Source organism: Sus scrofa, chromosome 11, assembly GCF_054392235.1.
Source record: "Sus scrofa isolate SSC_HxYL_T2T_F1_AM1 chromosome 11, Sscrofa_HxYL_maternal_Yorkshire_Landrace_v2.0, whole genome shotgun sequence".
Taxonomy (NCBI): domain Eukaryota; kingdom Metazoa; phylum Chordata; class Mammalia; order Artiodactyla; family Suidae; genus Sus; species Sus scrofa.
In genome coordinates this window covers 69,755,164-69,778,496 of record NC_139393.1, presented here as the reverse complement: position 1 = coordinate 69,778,496, position 23,333 = coordinate 69,755,164, and the positions used below count along the sequence as shown (strand labels likewise).

Below are 23,333 nucleotides of genomic sequence, written 5' to 3'. Positions count from 1 at the left end.
CTTAATAAACCCTTCGCAGAAATGCACCAATGGAGCATTATCACTTTTAATAGAGACAAACATCATTTGCTAAGTTTCTATAAGGCATATGGACAATATGCAACATGCTTAATTAACAGTGGTTTGAGGACACATAAGGTGGAGAAAATGAGACTTAGCAACGTATCTCACATAAGCTACTGAATAATATTCAGGTAGTAACTGCCTTTGCAGCTCTCAGTGGTTTACAACTTAGTTTAATTATTGCAAGGAGAGGTAAAAATTCCACAGCACATCTCTGCGTCTCTATCCCTGCGATCTCTTAAATGCAGGTGGCACTGCCTTAAGCCTGGTAGGAGGTCTGCTGACTGTCAGCTCTGGTTCTAGGTCGGCCATAAGACACTTATCTTTTGAAAGTGATTTCACTGTGTTTTCCTCTTCTCTCCTAAATCGCTGAAGCAACTACATTGACCAGATGCGTTTTTTATGAGCCTATACTTATAAAGATCCTCAGAGTCCCCAAATAAAAGAAGATATTGGTACACTCTTTAAAGCCCATTCAAGTAGCGATGCTCTTCAAAATCAAGAAAACACGCACTTCCTAACAAAGGCAAGCTCAAGATACTCTCAACCATGGGAAAAAGGGAAGGGTTGAATGAGAAATTTCAACTTGCTAATAATTCAAAGGATATACATTCCTTTATCCCTGAGGAAGCATCTTGTTAAAGTGCTGCCATATAAGCAATAAACCCATACCCATTATAATTCCTTTCAAGGTTTTCCCTACCTGCTTTTCATTTCCAGAACTGCAGAGGAACCAGCACCTGCCAGAGAGGAGCAGGTACATAATTGAAGTCTTAAATCGCAGATTGTTACACTCTGTGTTGCTCTTTCCCACCGACAAAAGAAAGAAGGAAAGAGGAACCCAGAAGTGGAGACAAAGATCAAGGGAAGATAATTGCATTGAAGTCATGCATGTGGTCTATGAGACTGGGGGCATGCGGGAGAAAAGAACCGACTATAAGGAAGAGACCTGCAAGAGAATTACAATGAAACCAACATGCTGACAAAATTGCAAAAGGAAAATCAACTGCTAAACACGCTACATTCTGATGAGAAGTTTTCTTTTTGGACTTCCCTACATACCAGGTTAGGAGAACCTTGAAGTGTGCATCAGAAACAGCACGGGAAAAAGCAGGAAATTTTAAAATATTAAAAGCAACCCTAGAGGGTTAAGGAATAGACGAGATATGTGGGGTTCTGAGCAATTCCCAAGACATAGCTCCTCGATAACACCTTATTTGGTTATGCAAAATCTATAAATGGTGAATTGGCCTTTTCCTGGAATCAATTCATAGGATAAAACAGACTTAAAAAAGAAACAGTACAACATCCAAAATGTCAAAGTCACTCGCTTCTTAGAAGGTAAAAAGTGTTCTTCAGAGGAGGAAAAAGAAACGTTTCACTGAACTTAAAAGTGTTCTCATCATTGACTTTGACATGAATGTACTTACTCTTGAATTGAGAGTGGAGGACAGGAAAACAAAAGACTTTCACGACCTGATTCCAACATCTTGTTACGGACTAAATGTGAATATTAATGATTTTCCTTAGAATAGCTGCATTTGTTAGTTCCTAAAAATGTATTTTTGAACAGGTAATCCATATATAACACATAATTATATATAATGAAATATATATATTTGATCAAATATATATATTATCACTATATATTGATATATATCAATATATATTTAATCAAAAATATAATATCAAATTTCAAAAGCACAAAATGGTATACATTAAAATATCTTTTTCTCAATCCTGCTCCCAGAGGCTGGTTTCGTTCTTCAAAGAAAACACTGTTATCATTTCCATTGTATACAACCAAATCTACAGCGCGTGTGCGTGTGTGTGTGTGTACGTGTGTGTGTGTGTGTGTGTGTGTGTACACAGTCAATATCTGTTTGCATTTAAAGCAAGTTCACTGGACGTTTATAAGACGGGTGGAATAAGAAAAAAAGAAATATTAGTGAGAGCAAGGGTACATATTTTCAGGTTTTATAGAGTCTTTAGAAACTGCAATTACTCAGCATGCCCTCCCATCTGTGGTTTCGTTTTCTTGGTTTAAGTTTACCCAAGGTCCAAAAGTATTAAATGGAAAATTCCAGAAATAAATGATTCCTAAGTTTTAAATTGTGGCTCGCTCTGAGTTGTCTGATGAGCTCTCTCCCTCTCCAGCCTGGGATGTGAATCATCCCTTACGTCCATTGCAACCAGACTCACCGGCCACTTAGTAACCATCTAGCTTTCAGAGTATTGCAGTGCTTGTATTCCAGTAACCACTATTTTCCTTAATAATGGTTCTAAAGTGCAAGAGGAGTGATGCTGACAATTCAAATATTCTCTTACTGTGCCTAATTCAAAACCTTTATCATAGGTTTGTATGTATATAAAAAAGAGAGCCAGAAAACCTAGGATTTGGTACTATCCACAGTTTTAAGCTTACATTGGGGGTCTTAGAACCTAACCCTCTGGGATGAGGGGGAACTACTGTATTTTATCCTCAGTTTAAAATAGTGATGCTATCAGAAATTATAACATTTCCTTCATGAGCTACCGTATGAGAAATATATTTCAAAATTTTGCATTTTAAAATCTTGTTTTGGAGTCCCCTGGTGGCCTAGCATTTGGGGATCTGGCATTGTCACTGCCATCCATGGCTCAGGTCACTGCTGCGGCATGGGTTGGATCCATGGCCTGGGAACATCCCCATGCCACGGGTATAGCCAAAAAAAAAAAAAATCTTGCTTTTAATGTTTTTGACAATTCAATATAGCTGTGGCAATTTACAACTCTACACTATTGGGGTGTCAATGATTTCCTAAGAATAAACAAAATGAGCCTTTACTGCTGGCGGGATCTGTCTCATTTTCATGCCCAGCCTCCCAGGTACAGAAACAGGAGCCCTTGTCACTAGCAATGAAGGTCAGAAGAATTTCTAGACTCAAAAGCCATACTGGCTACACATAGGCTGGAATCTGGGGCACCAGTTCTGGTTGGAAAATGCATCTTTTGATTGTGTCTGAGATTCTGTCCTCATAGTGCTTCTCACATGCCAAGCTTTAGACGTCAGCGCTGACTCACTCTTCATCTGGAATCCTGCCCCTAAGCCCAGGTCTGGCTTTGCCCAAGGGTCAACGATGTCTCTGTGTGGCTTAATGGATCACTTGTGCCTGAATCCGCCATCCTGGCACTCTCCTCTCAGAGTCCTGGTGACTTTGCAGAGATTTAGAGGGGGTGGCTGGGCTGTTGGTGACTATACCTTCTAAACACTCTTTCTGCCGACCCTGTCTATGTTGTATAACTAGGTCTGTCTTGGCATGGACATGTCAAGTTTAAGGCTTCCATGCCTTTTTATGGTTAATTGAATCCTACCCAAACATGCCCAAGTAAGAATGCCATAGCATAGGCTCAGTTGTGAAATAACAATTACCACAGAATATATAATAAAATACAACTTGAAATAAAATAAAATGAATGCATCTACCAACGAGCTAGAGTCTAGGGAGTAGAAAAAAGCCACAAAGCGATAGTAGAGTCACCTTAACTTCCCATTATTAACATATAAACATTTCACTTCAGCAGCAGAGTTCAAATACTTCATTTCAAGGTAATTTGATTTGCTTTCCTTTGGGGAGAAACTACGAATTGGTAAAGGGTTTGGGCTGGCTTCAATCCCAGCTCTATCTCTTACAAGCTATGTGAACTCAGGCAAATTACTAAAGTCTCTAGGCAAGAACTTCCTCAGCTCTAAAATAGGAATAATAATAGTAACATCACCGACCGCGTTGGACTGTCGTGAAGGCAATGGGAAAATGCACGGAAAATGCTTAACGTGGTGCCTGGCACAAAGTATTACTTAATAAATATCAGCTATAATTATTTGAATGTTTGAGCACGTTCACACTTATTGGGCAAGAAAATTAATTCTGTGCTCGAACGTGAAGCAAGGGAATGCAGAAGCTTTTCACTGATCAGAGAAACCTCCTCCTCACAGTTATGTGGCTGGTGTGGCAAAAAGCGCAAAGCGATGGGCCAGGTGTTAGAGGAGGTGCTTTCTGTTTATTTTCACATCTTAACACTCCTAACACTCTACGGTCGAAGGCTGAGTAACCGAAGTTTCATCAGACCACCAACAGCTATGGCAGGAGAAAGCAGCAAGGCCTGAGTTCCCGTGTCTGACAGCCAGAATGCAGCCAAGTCCCAAGGATGCACAGTCTACACCCTGCTCTGTAACCGCTGCCTTCTCTTCCTCTGCAGTCCACTAAGGACAGTAAGTCCGTCCTTTCCTCATTTTATTGTGCATCGCAGGGGAAAGGCTCTATCGCAAATGGTGGTTGAGGTAGGAAAATAAACTTGGATTCAGCAAATTAACTTTCAGCATAGCTTTCAATGACTAAGGTCTCAGACTATTAAATTTGGAATTTCAGAAACACGCTCTAGCAAAGAACAACAGCTGCTGTTGGATCCCAATCCACAAAGCAACAGCAGTTGCAGCATCTGGACGAGCAGCAACCAAAGCTACATCAGTAAATAAAGTGAAAGTCCCCATGCAATTTGACCCTTCAGAATCTTCTGCCCAAGCTTGCTCTGAGTGACTCAAAGGTACCTACAGAAGAAGGCAAATGGCATATTTTTTAAAATGGCTATTCAGGCAGGAGGCAGCAACCTTTACTCTCTATGGTGGAATAGATGCTAACATTGCCAGCTGGAAGTAAATAGAGATTTTAATTGAAACACATGCAACTCTCTACAACTGGGGGGTGTGGGGTAACGCAAACCAGAGAGTCTAAGTTATCTAATGAGCGCCCAGCATGGCTCGGATTTCCACAAATGATCCTCCATTATTCTGGGCTGGTTTTGGAAACAAATACTCAAAAAGAAAACCTTTCAGCTGTTGCACCTTTGGCATCGCTTCCCAATACCAGCTCTATTAGCTAATGTAAAATACAAAGTGTAACTCAGGATCCTGTTTATATTTGTTTCCTGGGGGAAATGAAACAGAAAAGAATAGGGACACAAGAATTGCAGTTTAAAAAAACACAGCAATGGGTTACTCGCTATGATATATAACATGCAAATTATTGATATAAATGTGGATGGGTATCATTTAAAAGTGTTTTTCATAAAAACATCTTTCATCATTCCTAATACTTTAAAAATATATTGTTTCCTCAGATCCTAGTATTCCATGGAAGAAATTAATTATAATCTTCAAAGAATGTAAAACTGAATCACTTTGTTGTGCAGTAGAAATTATTACAACATTGCAAATCAACCATCATTCCATAAAGCTTTAAAAATGAAAAAAATAAAATGTATCTCATCTTTAAAAAAATTAAGTTAGTATTTTATCGCCTAGTATAAAGAAAGGACCTCTTCATTTAATTTGTACTCTGAATATCTAGCATTATGGTTTATTCCATGTGCTAGTGTTTGTTTAGATGTCTACAAAATTTTTTCTGAAGAAAACATGTTATCAGTCACCATTGCTCAAGTTAAATAGCCTTTCTAAAGGCTACAGAGGCTTTATGTCTTTCGATATATTATTTATATTAAAGACACACTGTATATAAGATATTTGACAACAATGATCTGTTTCTTGATTGCTGGTTCAAACACTAAGAAAGATGTTTTATTTATTTATTTATCTTTGCTTTTTAGGGCCACGCCGGTGGCATACGGAGGTTCCCGGGCTAGGGGTCCAATTGGAGCTACAGCAGCCAGCCTACACCACAACCACAGCAATACCAGATCTGAGCCTCATCTGAGACCTACACCACAGCTCATGTTCATGGCAGCGCTGGATCCTTAACCCACTGAGCAAGGCCAGGGATTGAACCCGCAACATCATGGTTCCTTGTCGGGTTCGTTTCCACTGCGCCACGACGGGAACTCCAAGGGAGATGTTTTAAAACAAAGCTAATGGACAATGAGAGCAGAAAATACAGCCACATTTAGGGTTTTACAACATTAGCCAAAAAAAAAAAGCTGAACATTTTGCTTTGTTATCAAGGGAGCTTTTACTCAGGTCCCACAAAATCATAGTGCAAATTCTCACAAGAAAGGAAAACATATTGCTGATTAAAAAACAAAAAAAAACAAAAAAACCTCTTCTTCAACTCTGTGTAAAACTGATGACCATGCGGATGAGGAATAGAACAGAGCAGAGCTGGATTCACCCAACAGAGGGCCCTTAATGAAGAGCCTTAGTCCGAAGATCTGCACTCCTTAAATCCCCCTCTCGCATTGACTGTGTAGGCTGCATGGTGAAGGAACAGCATTACTCATTGGCAAGAAATGCACTTGGGTGTGCAGGTGATACCCAGGTGATGCTCATTCTAAGGAATCTCATTGTCGTGGCTTCTTGAAGAACGCTCCGCAAATAGACTTGGTTCAGGATTAACCACAGTGAGTAAACCCGGGGAGGAAAGACGCCGTTAGTCACCCAGTGCTGCATCTTTCATTCACCACTGGCAGCAAGCCGAGAGCACACCACGCAATCATGGATCACTCCCTTGCCAACAACTTGAACCTATGGAGATTGGAGCTGTCTCTAAGAATTACACATTTTCAATGGGGATTTAAAGTTGCTAGAAAGCAATGTTGAAAAACCAATAGCAACTTGGTAAACACTGTATAAATGTATAAGTAAATATGCATATCTTTACATAATGTAGATTTCTTCACAGAGCCCCAGAGGCTCTGGGATTTTTAATGATGGAAAGGATTTGAGTGCACAGAGCTGTGTGTATTCCTCCATCCCCCACGATCTACACACAAAGCCGGTGTGTCCTAAATTGTTACTGAGAAAATTCAACTCATGACCATGATGCGTTGGGGGCAACTATCATCAGTTACGTGTCCACCACTGCTGCTGACTGGAATATCTGTCTCAGGGTCCTTGTCTTCCATATTACCATGTACTAATATTGGGGGAAGCTTTATGCAAGAGATTTGAAACAGAAATTTAACGTTTTGTGAAATTTAACAATTTCAAATATAAATGTGCTTTTAACACTGGAACCCGACACAATCACGAGAAAATTTCCACAACTCATTTCACAGGCATGGGATATGTGTATGTGTTCAGACAAAGGTATGGTGTATACAGAAGGGCTTTATGAGAGGCCATGTTCATTTTAGAAGCAGATGAACCATTGAGCAATTTTTGTGATTCTAACAGTAATACATATGCACAGTCGTGAGGAAGCTGAAAGTAGGATAGCATCCGAAAGGTCTATGCTTAAACTTTGCACAAATCACTGTTGACACACTGTGGCATCTTCTTTGAGGGGGAACCAATGATTCAACAGTCCTAATGTACACGACTCTCATACACGCACCACACAGGAGTCAAACTCAATTACAGATGCCTGGATGTTCACTGTATAGTAACAAATATTATTATACAGACACCCACACGGAAGGATCTAAGGAAGCAACTGAATTCATTTTGTTCTCTAATCCAAATGCCTGCTGTCAGCCATTAATTAAATAGAACAAACCCCACTGTGTAAACTTTGCTGGTTGTTGTTCAACAGGGATTTTAATTTTTGCACCTATAACTTCAAAATCAACAGTCAACTCAATCATTTGAATGAAAATAAACAAGAACACCTACCGATTTTTAAAGAAGAGACCACTTTTTCCACGTTCTAAGTGTACTCGAGGACCTTAATACTGGCTCCGACTCCTCTTGGATTCGAGCATCCTTTGTCCCATAAAGAGAATTAAGCCCTCATCCCTCTTGATTCCTCACCGCCAAGCCTTCCTTCCCATTTCAACATCCTTTCAAACTGATGTCCAAATCCTTCCTAACTTCTCCAAGACAGATCAACTTCTCCAAACGAAGTTGTTTCTAGTTCTCTCTTTATGGAGTAATTTCATTGTTTTCTCATATTTGCTCTGTAGTTTCAATCAGGGTACCAATCGGTGGTACTATTACTTAGGCTCTTGCTTACGTGGCTCCGTGGGGCTGTCAGTTCCTCATGGTTAGGCGTGTAAGCACAAAGAAGGTGATCAGGATGAAGAGCAGGGGAGCCACCATATATTAATTGTTAACTATTGGCCAGACTCTCACTAAGCTGCCTCGCTCTATTTTCAGAACTACGATAATTCCACTCATGTCTAAAAGAGAAAACATGAAACCCAAAGGTTTTAAGACACCTTCTAAGTCATTTTAGTAAATTTCCAATTTCATATTTGAACTCTAGTCTGCTGACTCCAGGGTCTGTGCTGTTTCCCCGGCTTTTATAAAACAGAATTTGACATAATGTCATAAACAAGGTAAATGGTTCCCCAACTATGTGGAATGAATGACTGAACAAAGACAAAAACAAACAAACAAACAAACAAACAAACAAAAAAAACACAACGTAGGACCTGTTTTAAGCACCTAAAATCTACATGGAAAAAAATAAAGAGATGCCTAATATTGAAGCAACAAAGGGAAATAAAATCTCAAGACACTGAAAAAAAAAATACCCATAATTTTTAGAAATGTATTTAGCAATTTAAAAAGGTTTAACAGTAATATTAAGTAAACACTTCTTTGATCGCAGGACACAAATCCAGAGTTCTATGCACCAGAGAAAAGCTAAACCCTGAAACTGACAAGAGGTTGTCCCCAAGTACACGTCCTCTAACTGTGGGACATGGAACGCTCCAGCCCTGACAATGGCGATACAAGCTGCTTCCCATAGCAAAACATACCAGAACACCGGAGAGAGAGGGACAACAAGCCTGGTTGACCTAATGATCAGCTGAACAAAGTCAGTAGACCTTGGACTACCATTCCAAGAGGACATTAATTTTTTCCATTTTAATTGTTTTTTTTCAATCTCTGTTTTCTTTACGTCATGGGGAGGTTCCTTCTCAGCATTTCCTGGACCTATTTTTTTAATATAAATCATGATTTACTGCAACACACAAATCTTCACAACTATGTTGTCATCATTCTGAAGGGCTTCTGTTATGCTCTCCAAAGAGACCACCAACTCAGTCATGGTAAAAGTGTGCCGACTTTTACCAATCAAATGTTATGAAGTATAGGGACATATCCCCAGAGAATAGGAAACCCCATCCCTCCTACAGGGACTGGGTTCTGCTTTTCATTTTATGTTATAAACTATTAAACACAGGAATTAAGATTTCCAAAATATTTTATTTTTTGGAAGTTATTTGAATAAGCTTTCATGAGAAATTATATATTAATATTATTGCATTTTTACCTCAGGGTCCTCAGAGATCAGGGTTTTTTTGCTTGTTTTTCCCCAAGCAGGCAAACATTTAAAATAACTTTAATTTCTTTAATGCTTTAAAGTTAAATTACCCAAGTTTTCCATAATAAGCATATCATACTTTAGAATGAAAAATGCTATTAAAAAAACTTACATATTTAGTTTCAGAAAACATTATCCAAGCCAACAAAAGGAAAGAAATTGAAATATATTTTTTAGATTATGAGAAAGAAATATCTGTTAGATCCTATAAGCTAGAAAATAGAAGAAGAAAAGGAAAATAATTTTGTAGATCACAGTTATAAGAAAATTCAACTGAAGTATAACTTTGATTTTCAAAAGAGTAAATAAGTTATAGATCTGTAATTCACTGTCAATATCAGAAGGAAAAAAGAAAAACTTGCTTAACATAAAAACCAGTGTTTGATCAATATACACTCCACTTACAGAGTGGAGACCTTTCAGAGGCAGATCTTGCACTGACCAATATGACAGAGCAAAGATTTTAAAACCTCTGTCATCTTTCTGTTCCTCAGCTCTGCATCCTGATAACTGATCCCCCAATTCCACTCAACTAGTGATATTCAAAGCATATTTGTAGCAAGTCTACAAGCAGTAAATCCTAGAGAGAGTGTGGAGAAAGGGAACCCTATTACACTGTTGGTGGGAATGTAAACTTGTGCAACTGCTATGGAAAACAGTATGAAGGTTCCTCAAAAAACTAAAAATAGAATTACCATATGATCCAGCAATCCCACTCCTGGGAATCTATTCTGAGAAAACCATGACTTGAAAAGATACATGTACTCCAGTGTTCGTTGCAGCACTATATGCAATAGCCAAGACATGGAAGCAACCTAAATGTCCATCAGCAGAGGAACAGATAAAGAAGATGTGTTACATACATCCAATGAAATATTACTCACTCATAAAAAAAAGAATGAAATAATGCCATTGCAGCAATATGGACAGACCTAGAAATGATCATACTAAGTGAAGTTGGTCAGATGATGAGAGATAAACATCATATGATATCACTTACATGTGGAATCTAAAAAAGGGATACAAATGAACTTATTTGCAGAACAGAAACAGACTCACAGACTTTGAAAAACTTATGGTTACCAAAGTGGACAGGTTGGGGGTGGGAGGGAAGGGTACACTGGGAGTTTGGGATATAAATATTCTAAAATAAGGTGGTAATGGTTGTTGTGCAACTATAAATATAATAAAAATTCATTGAATTATTTTTTTAAAAAAGCATAGTGATTCAGAGACCTCTTGTATCAGAAATGTTGACATGCTTAAGCAAGATGACCTCTGAATCCCATTCAGACCACAGAATCAAAATCTTCACTGTGTGAGCACAGAAATCCATATGATAATTTGTCCTTTGAGGGACTCATGTATCTTACCTCTCCTTACTCATGTGTATATATCTCTGTGTGTATTGTGTGTGTGTGTGTGTGTGTGTGTGTGTGTGTGTGTGTGTGTGTGTGTGATGTCTAAGCACACTTATTCTGCTTTTTGAGGTCAGGGCCTCTACTTCCACTCTAAATTCAGACCATCTTCATTCTTGGAATTTTAAAATAGTTCCATTAAATCCACTGGAAGAAATGCTGCTGAAATCAAATGTGACTCTCGGGTTTATGGACCCTAAGAGTTAATAGAGAATGAGAATTCAATTCTTATTTTCGTCCATCAAATTTATTATAGGGATGTAAGTAATTCCTCTGACCGTCTGTGCCCTTGGGTTTGCACAGGTCAGTGCCATAGTCAGACAACACTGCAGTGTTATTAAATATGTTCCATATTAAGTCAAGTCTGAGAAGATAAAATAGAAATAGGAGACCTAATCCCTGCAGTTAATGAGCTCAGACTTCAACAGGGAATATTCAATACATCATAGTTTTTTTAAAAGAATACTATTAAAAGAACACTAAATAAGCAAAGATGATAAGGCGTCAACTATATAAGCATTGAGGAGAAGGAGATGGGAGGGCAAGAGACCTGAAACCTCTAATGACCACATACTGTTCTTTGAAAAGGAGGGAACAGGCAAAACAAAATTCAGAAATAAAAAATAGGTGGAGAAGTACACCTTCTTCCAACATAGAAAAGCCTTGGAGGCTCGATTTCCTGCTATCTTCCTTCAAAGTTTGCTTTTCATTTTCAAGTTGTTTGGATTCAATTAAGCCACTAGGTAGGGAGGAAACTGTGTGAAGATCATGTACGGCCATACATAATCATCTGAGGAATAATATTTGTCTTTTAATGAATATAAAAAACCTTTTGAAAGAGTAATAAATGGAAAATGCTGAAACTGTAATAAGTGATTTTTTTTCTTTACTGTTAATCATGCAGGCTTACTAGCTGGTTACTAACTCTACTCCCATATTTCAGATCAGGGTTCTCCTCCTGTCTAATGGAATCCATGGAAGCATATGGAATTACTTGTTTAGACAAGCTGTCTCTTCTTTGGATTCACTAAGATACCAAATTCAAGAGCTCATGCTGGTATTGTCATTCGACCAAGAATCACTGCAGGACTACCTAGTGATATCAAAATGTCACGTATAATACATTTAAAAATAAATAAATGTATAAATAAATGAATTAATGAAGTTATCATATATGCTTTGCCTTTCATTCTGAATCTTGCCAAAGTTTATGTCCGAATAATGTGCCTGTCTTGGTGTTCACATATCTGCTAACCAAGAGTCTGACATGGTGAATCACGCTTTGCAGGAAGATCTAAGGATTAAGCCTCATTCTCACAGGCCTAGTCCTGTGGATAAACTAGAGATGCCATTTCTAGGAAAACAATAATAAAAAAAAATGGTGGTGGAAGAAGAAGCTAAGTGGCCTTGATCCGAGTTAAAATCTCTATAAGTTGTGTTCATTGTTGCAATGAGAAAATGGGGTGTACTGTATAATTTACTATTATTGAGTATGCAAGACATAAGAGTAGCAATTCCCATCGACACTGTTCTGTATCTAGAATGAATTCAAAATCAGGAAATCTTCCATCTTATATGTGCTCAAATCTGTTCTCTCTTTTTTAAAAAAATTTTTATCACAGAAATTTAGAAATCACACAAAAGTGAGGATATTATAAAAATGCCTCAAGCACTCACAAATTAGCTTCAATCATTATCACTTTTAAGCCCATCTTATCCCTTCTATCTGCCCACCTCAGGGACTCCATCAGGACAAGGTACATCATATCTGGTAAGTATTCACCTGCATACATTTCTTTTGAATCCTAGAAAAGCATACAAACACTTTTCTCATTCTTTAACATGTTTATTTATTTCCTTTGGAAAAGGGAGACCTTATATTATCTCAGTGAAGGAAGAAAGGCCAGTTTTTACTCCAATTCCCTATCAGCTGAGAAAGGTTAAGAATCGCTTCCTAGAAAATTCCGGTTAGAGAATGGGGACACGTGCTGTCTGCCACTGCACATCACACCTACCAGGAGAGGATGACTGTGCCATCATCTTTACCAGTCTACACTGACCTACTGTGTTCTCAGGTCTGAAGAAAAACCTGTTTCCACGGAGCTCTAATTTACACCACCATTAAATATTTTTCTCGATTTTCATTAAAATAAGAAAATCCTTTTTCTCAATCCAGTGGCAGATCAATTTAACTGAAATAAAATTTCTCCTGTAATTTAGCCATACTTACTCAAAGGATTAGTGAGCCACTGTCAGGGAACAGATACTTGTCGGCTCATTAACATTCATGACCAAGAACCCTTCTGGTAGGCTGGTTCAGCCTCTGATAGAGCAATGCTTAAAAGAAATTGGCTTGTCTGTGCAACAGCTGCTCAGCAAAGGCACCATGCAAGGGAATTGGTGATAATAAGATGATAATATTACAACTACACTGGGAGCATAATGTTTTCAGTTACTCCGAAGTGTGTGGTAGGGGTATAAGAACTCAAAAATGATTGGGAGTCCATCACAGAGGACACGAAGCTGCTGATGAGCAGTGTGGTTCCTTTGTTTTGAAAGATCTGTCCAAAGAGAAGGAAGGAAGGAAAGAAGGAAGGGGGGGGGCGGGGAAGAAGGAAGGAAAAAGGAAAGGAAGGAGGAGGACAAATTCCATATGCACAAAGATGTGGGTTCTTCATACACCGCATTTAAAGGACCCCGTACCACGAATCATCTATTCCAACCCTGAGCACATGCAAGGCATTGGCAGTTTATAAATCTGTTCACTGATTCTGCCAAAGCCCAATTCCTGGTTCACTGACTCTTGTTTTTGGAAGGAGTGTCCTTGGGAGAAGCGGCAAATTACATTCCAATGCCAGTGAGACTATTTCTCTAATTTCAAGAACCTGATTCAGCACATTCTGCTTTCCAGAGGAATGCCTTCCTCGTGAAATACATGTCATTGCGGTGGTGGCTCAGGAAAAAGGAAGCATTCAGCTAATTACTTCCTACATCGATGAACATGAAACCCCTACGAATTACAGCGAACTTATCCTGTACAATGATCGAGGAGGCCAGGAGCATAAGAAATGGAAATATCACGTCTATTTATTCTTGAATAACATCATGGAGGTGGTGTGTGGTTGTGTCAGTATATTCTACCTGCACTTGTTAATATCCTGGGATATGGGATATGTTTGTCTAACTGTGCTTTATTTGCAAAATACTTATTGTTCTTGAATTCCTAGAAAATCTGTGCCCCCCCCCAATATAACACAAGCCAATGTGTAAGGTAAAACATTGTTTAAGAAATTGGAGTTCCCGTCGTGGCGCAGTGGTTAACAAATCCGACTAGGAACCATAAGGTTGTGGGTTCAATCCCTGGCCTTGCTCAGTGGGTTAAGGATCTGGCATTGCCACGAGCTGTGGTGTAGGTCACAGACATGGCTCGGATCTGGCTTTGCTGTGGCTGTGGCATAGGTCGGGAGCTACAGCTCCGATTAGACCCCTAGCCTAGGAACCTCCATATGCCGCAGGTGCAGTCCTAGAAAAGACAAAAAGACAAAAAAAAAAGAAGAAGAAGAAGAAGAAGGAAAAAGGAAATAGCAAGAGGCAGTCAGTTTGAGGGCTGTGGTAGATAAGGATGTAGACATATTCACACCTTCCCCCACCTCCACTGCCACAGGAGTTGTATACCTCCTGCCCAATCAGTGTTGGGAATGACCGTGAGATTTCCTTTGGCCAATGGGATCCGAGAAGACAGTGTGCCAATTCTAATTTAGGTATTAAAAATCGTGCTTCTACTAATGTAGTTTAGTCTCCAAACTCTACCATGAGAAAAATGTATAGAGTGAGCTTCTTCCAAAAGATGGCTAGAGCAGAACAGACCAAATCTGCAGCCTAGAGCCAGAACTCACTGAGCACAGGCCAAGCTCTACTGGAACCAAAGACGCATTACGAGGGTACTGTTTTTACCCCGAAATTTGGTGGTTGGTGGTAAGAAAAACAGTACAGGACCCAAAATGTGTCTGCGGATTAGCAACATCATAAATAGACGTCAAATGTCAACAGAGTAAACGTGTTGGATAAAAATCAATAGTAACTATGTTTGCGTGTCCCAAGGACTTTGTGCATGTGTGCAGATAAAACCTCCTGTGCCTTTACCCTCTCCTGCCTTGATTTTAACAGCACAACCTTCAGTCGTTCTTTAAGAGTCTCTTGTGTCCTGTCTTCCAAAAGTTTGCTCCGGTGTCTCTCAACAGCATACTTGACTCTTTCCTGTTTCCACTGGACTCCTACTCTATGTCCTAGTCAATTCTGCCTTCCTTAGTGTTAGTTTTATACTTTTGTCTCCTCCACAAGGTAAACTCTGTGACAGACTGACCATATTTTAGTCATTATTTGTCATCTTTGTATCTACTCCACACATTGAATAAATGTTTCCAAGTTGAAATATCTCTTTCTCTCCTTCTCTCTCTCTCTCTCCTCTCTCTCTCTCTCTCTCTCTCTCACACACACACACACACACACACACACACACACACCACCATGTAAGAGGAAATACAGAAGACTCTACTGCCATAAGGAAAACTACTTAGGGATTTTTGCCTTTCAAATAAGTGTATTCAGTGAGAAAATTAGACCATATTTTCAAGATGTCATTACATTATTGTCATCTCTACAGTATATAGATGAGAAATGATATTTAAAAAGAAAACCCAAGCAGATTTGCAGCGTAAAAATATTATGCCACCATGTATAAATTATTTCCGCATTCAGTAAAAATGAGAATTCTGAGGGTGTTACCATGGAATGAGTTATTCGGGAGGATGGAAATTACTGCTCAACATTTTTTTTTTTATTTTGCTTTTAAAAATGTACTTGCTGCCAAAATCTCCGGACAAATGTATATCATTAAAATACATAAATAAAAACCAGGAAGGAAAGTAAAGTAATAAGACCAAAAGCACACTAAACAAAAAAACTCATATGGAGCTTCAGATGTGAATAAATTTCAGCTCAAATAAATCTGAAGAAAAAAGTTACCAGAATAAAATACCCCGTCAGCTAAATTTCCCTGTGGCGGAATCATCTCTACTCCATACATGATTCTGGAGAATCCAGTGTTGGCGCCTATATCAAGATAGAAGGTACCAGGGTTTTGTGAGGTAAGAAGAATAAACAGTGTGCTTTGATTGAGTCAATGACATTTTTTTTTTTTTCTGTACAAAAAAGTCACTCCCCTTTAATTTGGGGACAACTTCCAACTGAACACTCTTCCTGCCTTTTCCAAAAATGCGGCTAGATCCTTTACCCACAAATAGCACCATTTCCTTGTTAACCGAATATCCACTCAACAAACAGCATCCACTCAAATGAAAGCTTAGTTAGCATTCCAGATATCGACTTGCTATCACATTACTATTTATAAATCTGATGTAAGTCAAGAGTATCCGGTGACAGTCTTGGTTTCATCATGTTTGGTGAAAACTTGGCAAGGCCTTTATCTTCTCCAGGCTCCAGGTTCCTTGGGGGCTGGCCTATATTTAAATTTTCTTTTTTTAGGCATTAAAAAAAAAATCTCTTTCCACTTTTCTCTGTAAGACATTTTCACCTTCTCCCCACATTTCCTGGGACAGAACAGGCAGCGAGAGATAGAGGAAAAGATGCTACGGTTGGTGAAATCTCAGCACACGCAGGGACTGGAAAGTGCAAGAGAGAGGATGGGATAGTTGGAGCTACGAGCCAGGATCCAGGTGTGCTCAGCCTGGGACAGGATGCTGGCTCTGGCACTGAGAGTCTGTGTGGCTCTGCGGGCAATTCACTCCTGGTAGAGAGGCTGACGTTTGGGATGGGCACGGAACACGGCCAGGTGTTGCCTCTTATCAGAGCATTGGGTTTGTGCTCTGTTTTCCTAGGATCCTACCAAATCAGCCACGTAAGAAGCATGACAGCCATTGGGATTTCATTGCACATATCAATTTGACAGATAGGACAGTTACTGCACCACCACAAAAATGCTAGGAAAGTGAGTGGATACACAAAGATGGCACTCTTCAGCTGTATTGTCACATGATTCGTGTATTGGCTGTGTGTATTTCTAGTTGTCCAGGGTATTTGGCAGAGGGCAGAAAGGCAAGTAGGGAGTTAGGCTGTGATCATTCTTCCAGGTGTACCTGGCTGGGTCTGCATCCAGAATTTTAACCACTGGGGTGTGTTCGAGAGCCTGAGCTTGGCTACCGAGCATGTTGAGGGCACCCTGTGTCTTCTGAAGGAAGCTCTGTGGCGGCGGCCAGGCCCTGGCCAACGGGGTGGTGGGTTGGGGGTTGGGGATGTGCAATACCAGCCAGAGGTGGAGATTTGGCCAGAAAAGGCAGCACAAACCAACACATAAAAACCTTGTGAGACACTTGGAAAAGTACCAGGGCCAAGAATAAAATGCCTTTACTTTACATGCATTCATCATATTTCAACTCTATGTTAAAAAAAACAAAACAAAAACAAACTACTCAGTTATAAGGAAATTCTCTGCCAAAGAGCAAATATTTCTGCAATTGGTATTATATATTTTTTCACTTCATTGCCTCCCAGCTACCCCTTTTTTTTTTTTTCTATTTATTGCCTCTCAGCTGCACATTTTTGGCTAATGGGGATATGGGGCAAGGCTAGGCCACTTAGGAAAGTTGGGGAAGATTCCTGTTAATTCGGGTTTAGCTTCCGACCACCAATGAATAGTTATTATTTTATACAGCATCTTCTAAATATTACCAGAGATATGAATAGAAAATGGGAAAGAGTATGGCAAGGAATATAATGTTATGTTCTGTTAAGTGTTTTTGCATTTCATGTTTTAAGTCACCTCTGCCACAAAATGAAAAGCTAAATGAAATCAAAACATTTCTGGTATAATAAGGAAAGCCGAGACTGTCGACTCATGATTAACGGTGATTAAACCTAGCCTCTCTGAATAGAGTTTAGACTGAATCACATATACAGGTTTAATTGAAAGTATTGCTACTGAAAACAGGAAGAAAAGCGGTCATCTTTGGATGGGCTTCATGTAATGCAGTCGTCTTTGTATCATGCAGAATATACGGCTAACAAAGACATGTAAAACCCAGAGGCGAAATCAAGCTCTCTGAGAAAGTGGGACTAGAGGCAGAAACACAAAATGAACACTTTGGATCAAGAGGCCCCAGCAGTCATGCAAAATGACTCGCAGAAGAGGAAGCTCCTAAAAATACAACCTGAAGTCCTTCAAAGAACCATCAGTTTCAACTGGGAAGGTAAAACTCAGAGGGTAACAGTCCACAACTTATCCAAGATAGTTCTCCTGTCCATACCTGCCGACAGTTATCAATAAATGCCATGAGGAAGTGTTTTAAAACAAGCTAAGGGGACAAATGGAAAACTGCCCACATGAACGCACCCGTACTCCTGACAGATGACTCACTTAGCGGGATCCCCTTTGCAGGATCAGGAGATAAATCATATGAGCACATGGCTGACCTTCATGAAATTGCCTAAAGAAAGGGCAGAAATTATAACGGTGACTTTTAATTTATATATTTGTGTGACTTTTTACTTTTTAAAGATAGCTCTTCAGATGCTGGGCTCACCAGGATCACATTTAGATTTCTTTTTTTTTTTTTTTTTTTTTTTTTTTTTTAAGTCTCGCTGAAAGCTTCCTTGGGAAAAAAAAAGTCTTAACTTCTCTCCCATCCCAGCCTAAAGCAATGACAATGAAATGCACAGTTAGTAAAGAATTCATCACCTCCATGTCAGACTGAATCTTAGCAAAATCAATGTCCTGCCAAGCCAATTGAAATAATACCCCTAAGTACATTAGAACAATTTAAAAGACACCTATACAGAGCAGAGAGAGAGAGAGGTCTCTTTAGTAAGAGAAATGAGACCTGGGATTAAAAATTATAAATCCAAAGATATTGAACGTTGTTGATGGGAGAATATAAGAAGTACCTGGCTCAGACTTGTTGAATAGCTTTATTCTTTAAAAAAAAAAAAAAGTCTACTTCCTCTAAATCTGTCTAACATTTAATATTTGTATTTAAAGGAATGTATATAGTGTACCCCTAACACCGACCTGGAGTTATGTCTTCCTCATTTGGGTGCACAGCTTTATAAAGGCACTAAGATTGCTTTTAAAGACATAGGTAGAAGGGGCAGCAGCAGATCACCCTCCCTGCTTTCCAGCACAAAGGATAAGATGTCTCCATTCGCCTCAGCATGAAGTGATGCATTAGAGTTGCTCAGACACAGAGCCCTTCAGGGGCTCCTGAATGTCACTGGATTTGTGACCTGTCAATGGAGGACACCTCCCAAGTACTTGCTAGATGCATTCAAGGGAACAGCAATTCACAGCATCACTTCGAAATAGTTATTTTCACAAACAGTCTCGTATGTGGTTGAACACAGAGTGGGAGGCAGGAGAAGAATGCGAAGATGCTGAAACATCCTCGCAGAAAATATAAGTCCCTTTCGCTGACGTGGAAAATGTCACATCATCTTGAGTCCAGAAAACACCACCAGGTGGACCTGCCTTTCAGAACCTAGAGGACGGATTTAGAAGAAATTGGTGTGGCTACTTTCAAGCAGCCACAAAGCAAAACATTTTACCTACTACATACAGGGAGTAAAAAAAAAAAAAAAGAGAGAGAGAGAGAGAGAAACTTTGGCCAAGTTTTCTTGAATCAGCTCTCTCCTGCACTGATAGGAGACGGTGGAGGAAAGGAAAGGAATGGCAGCTCTGTGCCCTCAGGCAACTTCACAAGACCAGCGGAAGGTTCCCTACAATTTGCAAGTCTGGTCTATAAGGAGCCATAATAAGGTGCTAGAGTAAGTCTTATAGAACACTATGGCAACTACTCACCACTAAGAATATCACCTTTCTCGTTATCATTATTCATTCAGTTGATAAAAGTCAAATTGCTTTTGAGTATCTTTCTGAGGCACTGATGGGAAAAGTCAAGACTGAAACCCTAGTCATAATTACGTTTGCTCTTTGTGCTTTCTAACCCAAAACATTTATTTAACAAATAGAATACACAAATGAAGTCGATAGCTTATCATCAGGAGATCAATGATGAGTCTAAACCTTATGGTAGATGCGCTGCAACTCCAATATAAAATGTGGTTACATTATAGGAAGGGCAAACTTTAAAATAAAGGAGTCCCTGTCACCTGGCATTTAAAACAAGCCTGTCCTCTTAAAAGTGATGTTACATTTCAAATCATTCTAAATGACACTGAATGACTTCAAAGAAATATCCCTAGATGGAAACTGAAGACAAGCTACTGTGTGACAAAACCTGAATTAGAATCATTCCAATAATGAAAACATAAGCCAAATCATTCAGAATAAATCTCACAGGAGAACCACAAATGCAAAATAGCTCTTTGTTAAGTCAGGTTTTTCCAAGATATAAAAATTGTCAAGAGCACGCCTGCCTTATCTAAAAATAGACACAGTTATAAATGTTTAAGAAGCAAAGAAAAGCTCCCACTTTAAAAAAAAATGTTTTTCACATAACACCACGATTCTCAGTGAAAAGCACACCCAGAACAAGGAGAAGTAGAAATCAGGTCACCTACCATCAAATTTCTTGTGCCTGGACACGAAAGTGGTGCGGACAAAGTGACTCGTTTCCTCCACCAGGTTCTCAAACTCCAGTTTGCTTTGCTGGCTTAGCTTGTCTTCCATTTCTGTGGTGCAGCAGGTGTACTCTTGAGGACAAATTCTTAGGTGCTCCCCTGCAAAGAATAGATAAGTGTCAGCATGGAATGATATGGGCTTCCAGGAATTGGCTTCTACGACATTTCTCTCAAGTCCCGGGCTCCTTGTTTGACCAACTCCCCATGAACCTTTTTTTTTTTTTGCCCACCCTCACAGAACATGAAAGTTTCCAGGCCAGGGATAGAACCCAAGCCACAGCAGCAACCCAAACTGCAGCAGGGACAATGGTGGACCCTGAAACTGTGGCACCACAAGGGAACCCCCCCCCAAGGAATTTTTATCTGGGACTCAGGGTACCTAACATTCCAAGCATTCCAGACTTCAGTTGAACTTGACCCCATGGTCTGTATCCTTGTGTGCCCTGCCACAAACTCATATGTCGAATCCTAGGCGATGGTATTAGGATATGGGGCCTTTGGGAGATGAATAAGTCATGACTGGCATTAGGGCCCTTCTAGAAGGGACCTCGGAGTACTGGCATGTCCCTTTTGCCATATGAGGACACAGCAGAAAGATGGGATCTGGGAACCAAAGAGGAAGCCTTCCTCAGACACTGAATCTGCCAGTGACATGCTATGAAACGTCCCAGCCTCCAGAACTGTGAGAAGTAAATGTTTGTTGTTGCTAAGCCACCCAGTTTATGACATTGTAAAGGGACTAAGAGAGAGACCTGATATTTAGTCCAAGCCCTTGTCATATAAGGGAAGGTACATGAAAAGACCTCAGAAGACCACAACAATTTTCCTGGTTTCATTTTACATGTTTTAAATTGTATTTGAAATGTACCAAGTAACACCAAGTGACAAGAGCTGTCACACAGTTATAAGGGTGCTCATCTTTGAAAATTTCAAGTAAGGCAAGAGACATTCAGCCCCATCCCCAGGGTCTGTGAGACAGCAGGGGCAAGAAGAGATGGCAGTCATTCGCTGTGCACTGTTTCTGCTCATCCATCTATCCAGCCCTAGCTTTCCTCCTGGTGCAAGCAAGCACGCCTTTAAATGGCAGATCTCCTGTGTCACACGCTCCTTCTGTCCTTGTCAGAGAGAAAATGTTCTCCTGCAAGGAGGCAAGCACCGATGGGTTTAATCAGTTCTGTGTTGTATGGAAACGTGAAGTAAGAGCTAATGAAAATCTCGCATCTAATTCAATAGATTTATCTCTGGATACAGTGGGCCACTTCTGACAATATTGCTTTCTTTAGTGATATTCGCAAGTGGGAGCCAAACTCCTGCTTCATGAAATTAAAATAGTCTGTTATTGCATAAAATGTGAATTTCCAATTGTGTCAACTTGCTTAGTGTCAAAAATGTTTAACAGAACCCATGGAGGGAAAATGCACCCAACATCTTGCTAGATAAAACCAACAAATTGCCCCTGTGATCAAAAGCACTGCAGGGCATGGAAAACCAAGTAAACTGAGTCCTTGATGTGGCAATTAAAATTCATTTCTGTTTAACAGTACTTATATAAAATTGTGTCCTTTGACCTTGTGTGAAGTATAGGGTGTCTGTCTCATGATTCCTCATGTAGCTGGATGAATTAGTGCCTACTTAAAACAACTCCAGCATAAAAAAGACCACAAGTTCAAATTAAAGGTACATCTTATATAATTCCTGGAAGGGAAGGAGACCATAAGATATCTTATGAATATTAAAATCAAAAAAAAAAAAAAAGGAAAGGAAAATGCATTGCATTTGAGAATGATAAACATCAAATTCAAGATAACAGTTTCCTCCCAGGAGGAATTAGGATTTGAGAGGAACACCCAGATACTTTTATCTGTAATCTTTTATTTCATAGGTTGTTTGATATTTACACGGTATTTATTACAGTGATCTCATTACTTTTCTGCACATTTAAGATATTGTGTAATCAAAACATGGAAATATGTCATTAAAAATTATGGCCACCATAGCTGTACCAGAAAGGAGGGCAGAGGGGAGATATTCAGAAAGAAAAATGAGCTGCCCTGGACATTCAGAAGCCAGCCTGGCATGAACAGCCAGGCCACCTGAATAATCTCACGGAACACCCACCCCAGACAAAATGACTCTGAGACCACAATGAAATGAGACAAAGCGAGGCCATGTCAACATTCTGCTTAAGCACTGCCAAAAACAAGGTCACTGTGCCAGCCGATGAGTGTGCCACACCTCCTCTCTCGGGCAAAATGAGCATCTGTACTTGTTTACCTTTTACAGATTGGTCTTCATCCTCATCTCCCTCCTTGCTGGTCACATTTAGGAAGATACATTATTATAGAATTACCTCTGCTTTCTGAAAGCATCCAATCTATGGTGAAGCCCTGCTTCTTTGAACACTTCCCCAAATTACGCACCAAATCCCAATCCTATACTAGAGTCTGTCGAGGTCCCTTTAACTGAGACACCCCATGGTTTTCCCTGGCGTATTCTCACTGAGTGATAACTCCTCTTGTTCAAGGATAGGTGTGTCCCTGATGGGTTCTGATTGGAAGGTACTGACCATACCAAAAGGTGGCAGCATAGAAGGATGTGAATTTTGAACATTTTCCCCATGTGATTCTGATAGGTCACATTGAGAAGCACAGGTCTAGAGTCAAAGACATTGAGAAGGAATGAGTATGGCTTTATCAAAGCAAATATGGTCAACAAATCACTAATTTTCATTTATAAAATATCAGGTCTAATTGATAAGGACAACACTCCGTCTCTAGAGTGAATGGATATTTAATACTAACAACTTTGCAGGATGTTCCTTTATCTGGCCTGTTATAAAGCATTTTAAAAATGCCCCTGCTCAGTTTCTTATTTCCCCTACTCCATTTCCTACCATATCGTGCATAAATGAAAAAATTATTTCTCCAAGCTTAGTACT

The 23,333-nt window shown here is 39.6% G+C and overlaps 1 protein-coding gene across 2 annotated transcripts in view; it reads right to left on the bottom strand.

Annotated features, from left to right (window-relative positions):
* Positions 1-23,333, bottom strand: part of GPC6 (glypican 6) — a 1,126,030-nt gene that overhangs the window by 821,295 nt on the left and 281,402 nt on the right. For both annotated transcript variants that reach the window (XM_021065371.2, XM_021065372.2), the window contains exon 2: positions 20,336-20,494. In XM_021065371.2, the coding sequence (XP_020921030.1) occupies positions 20,336-20,494 (159 nt within the window). The remainder of the gene's footprint in view (positions 1-20,335; positions 20,495-23,333) is intronic.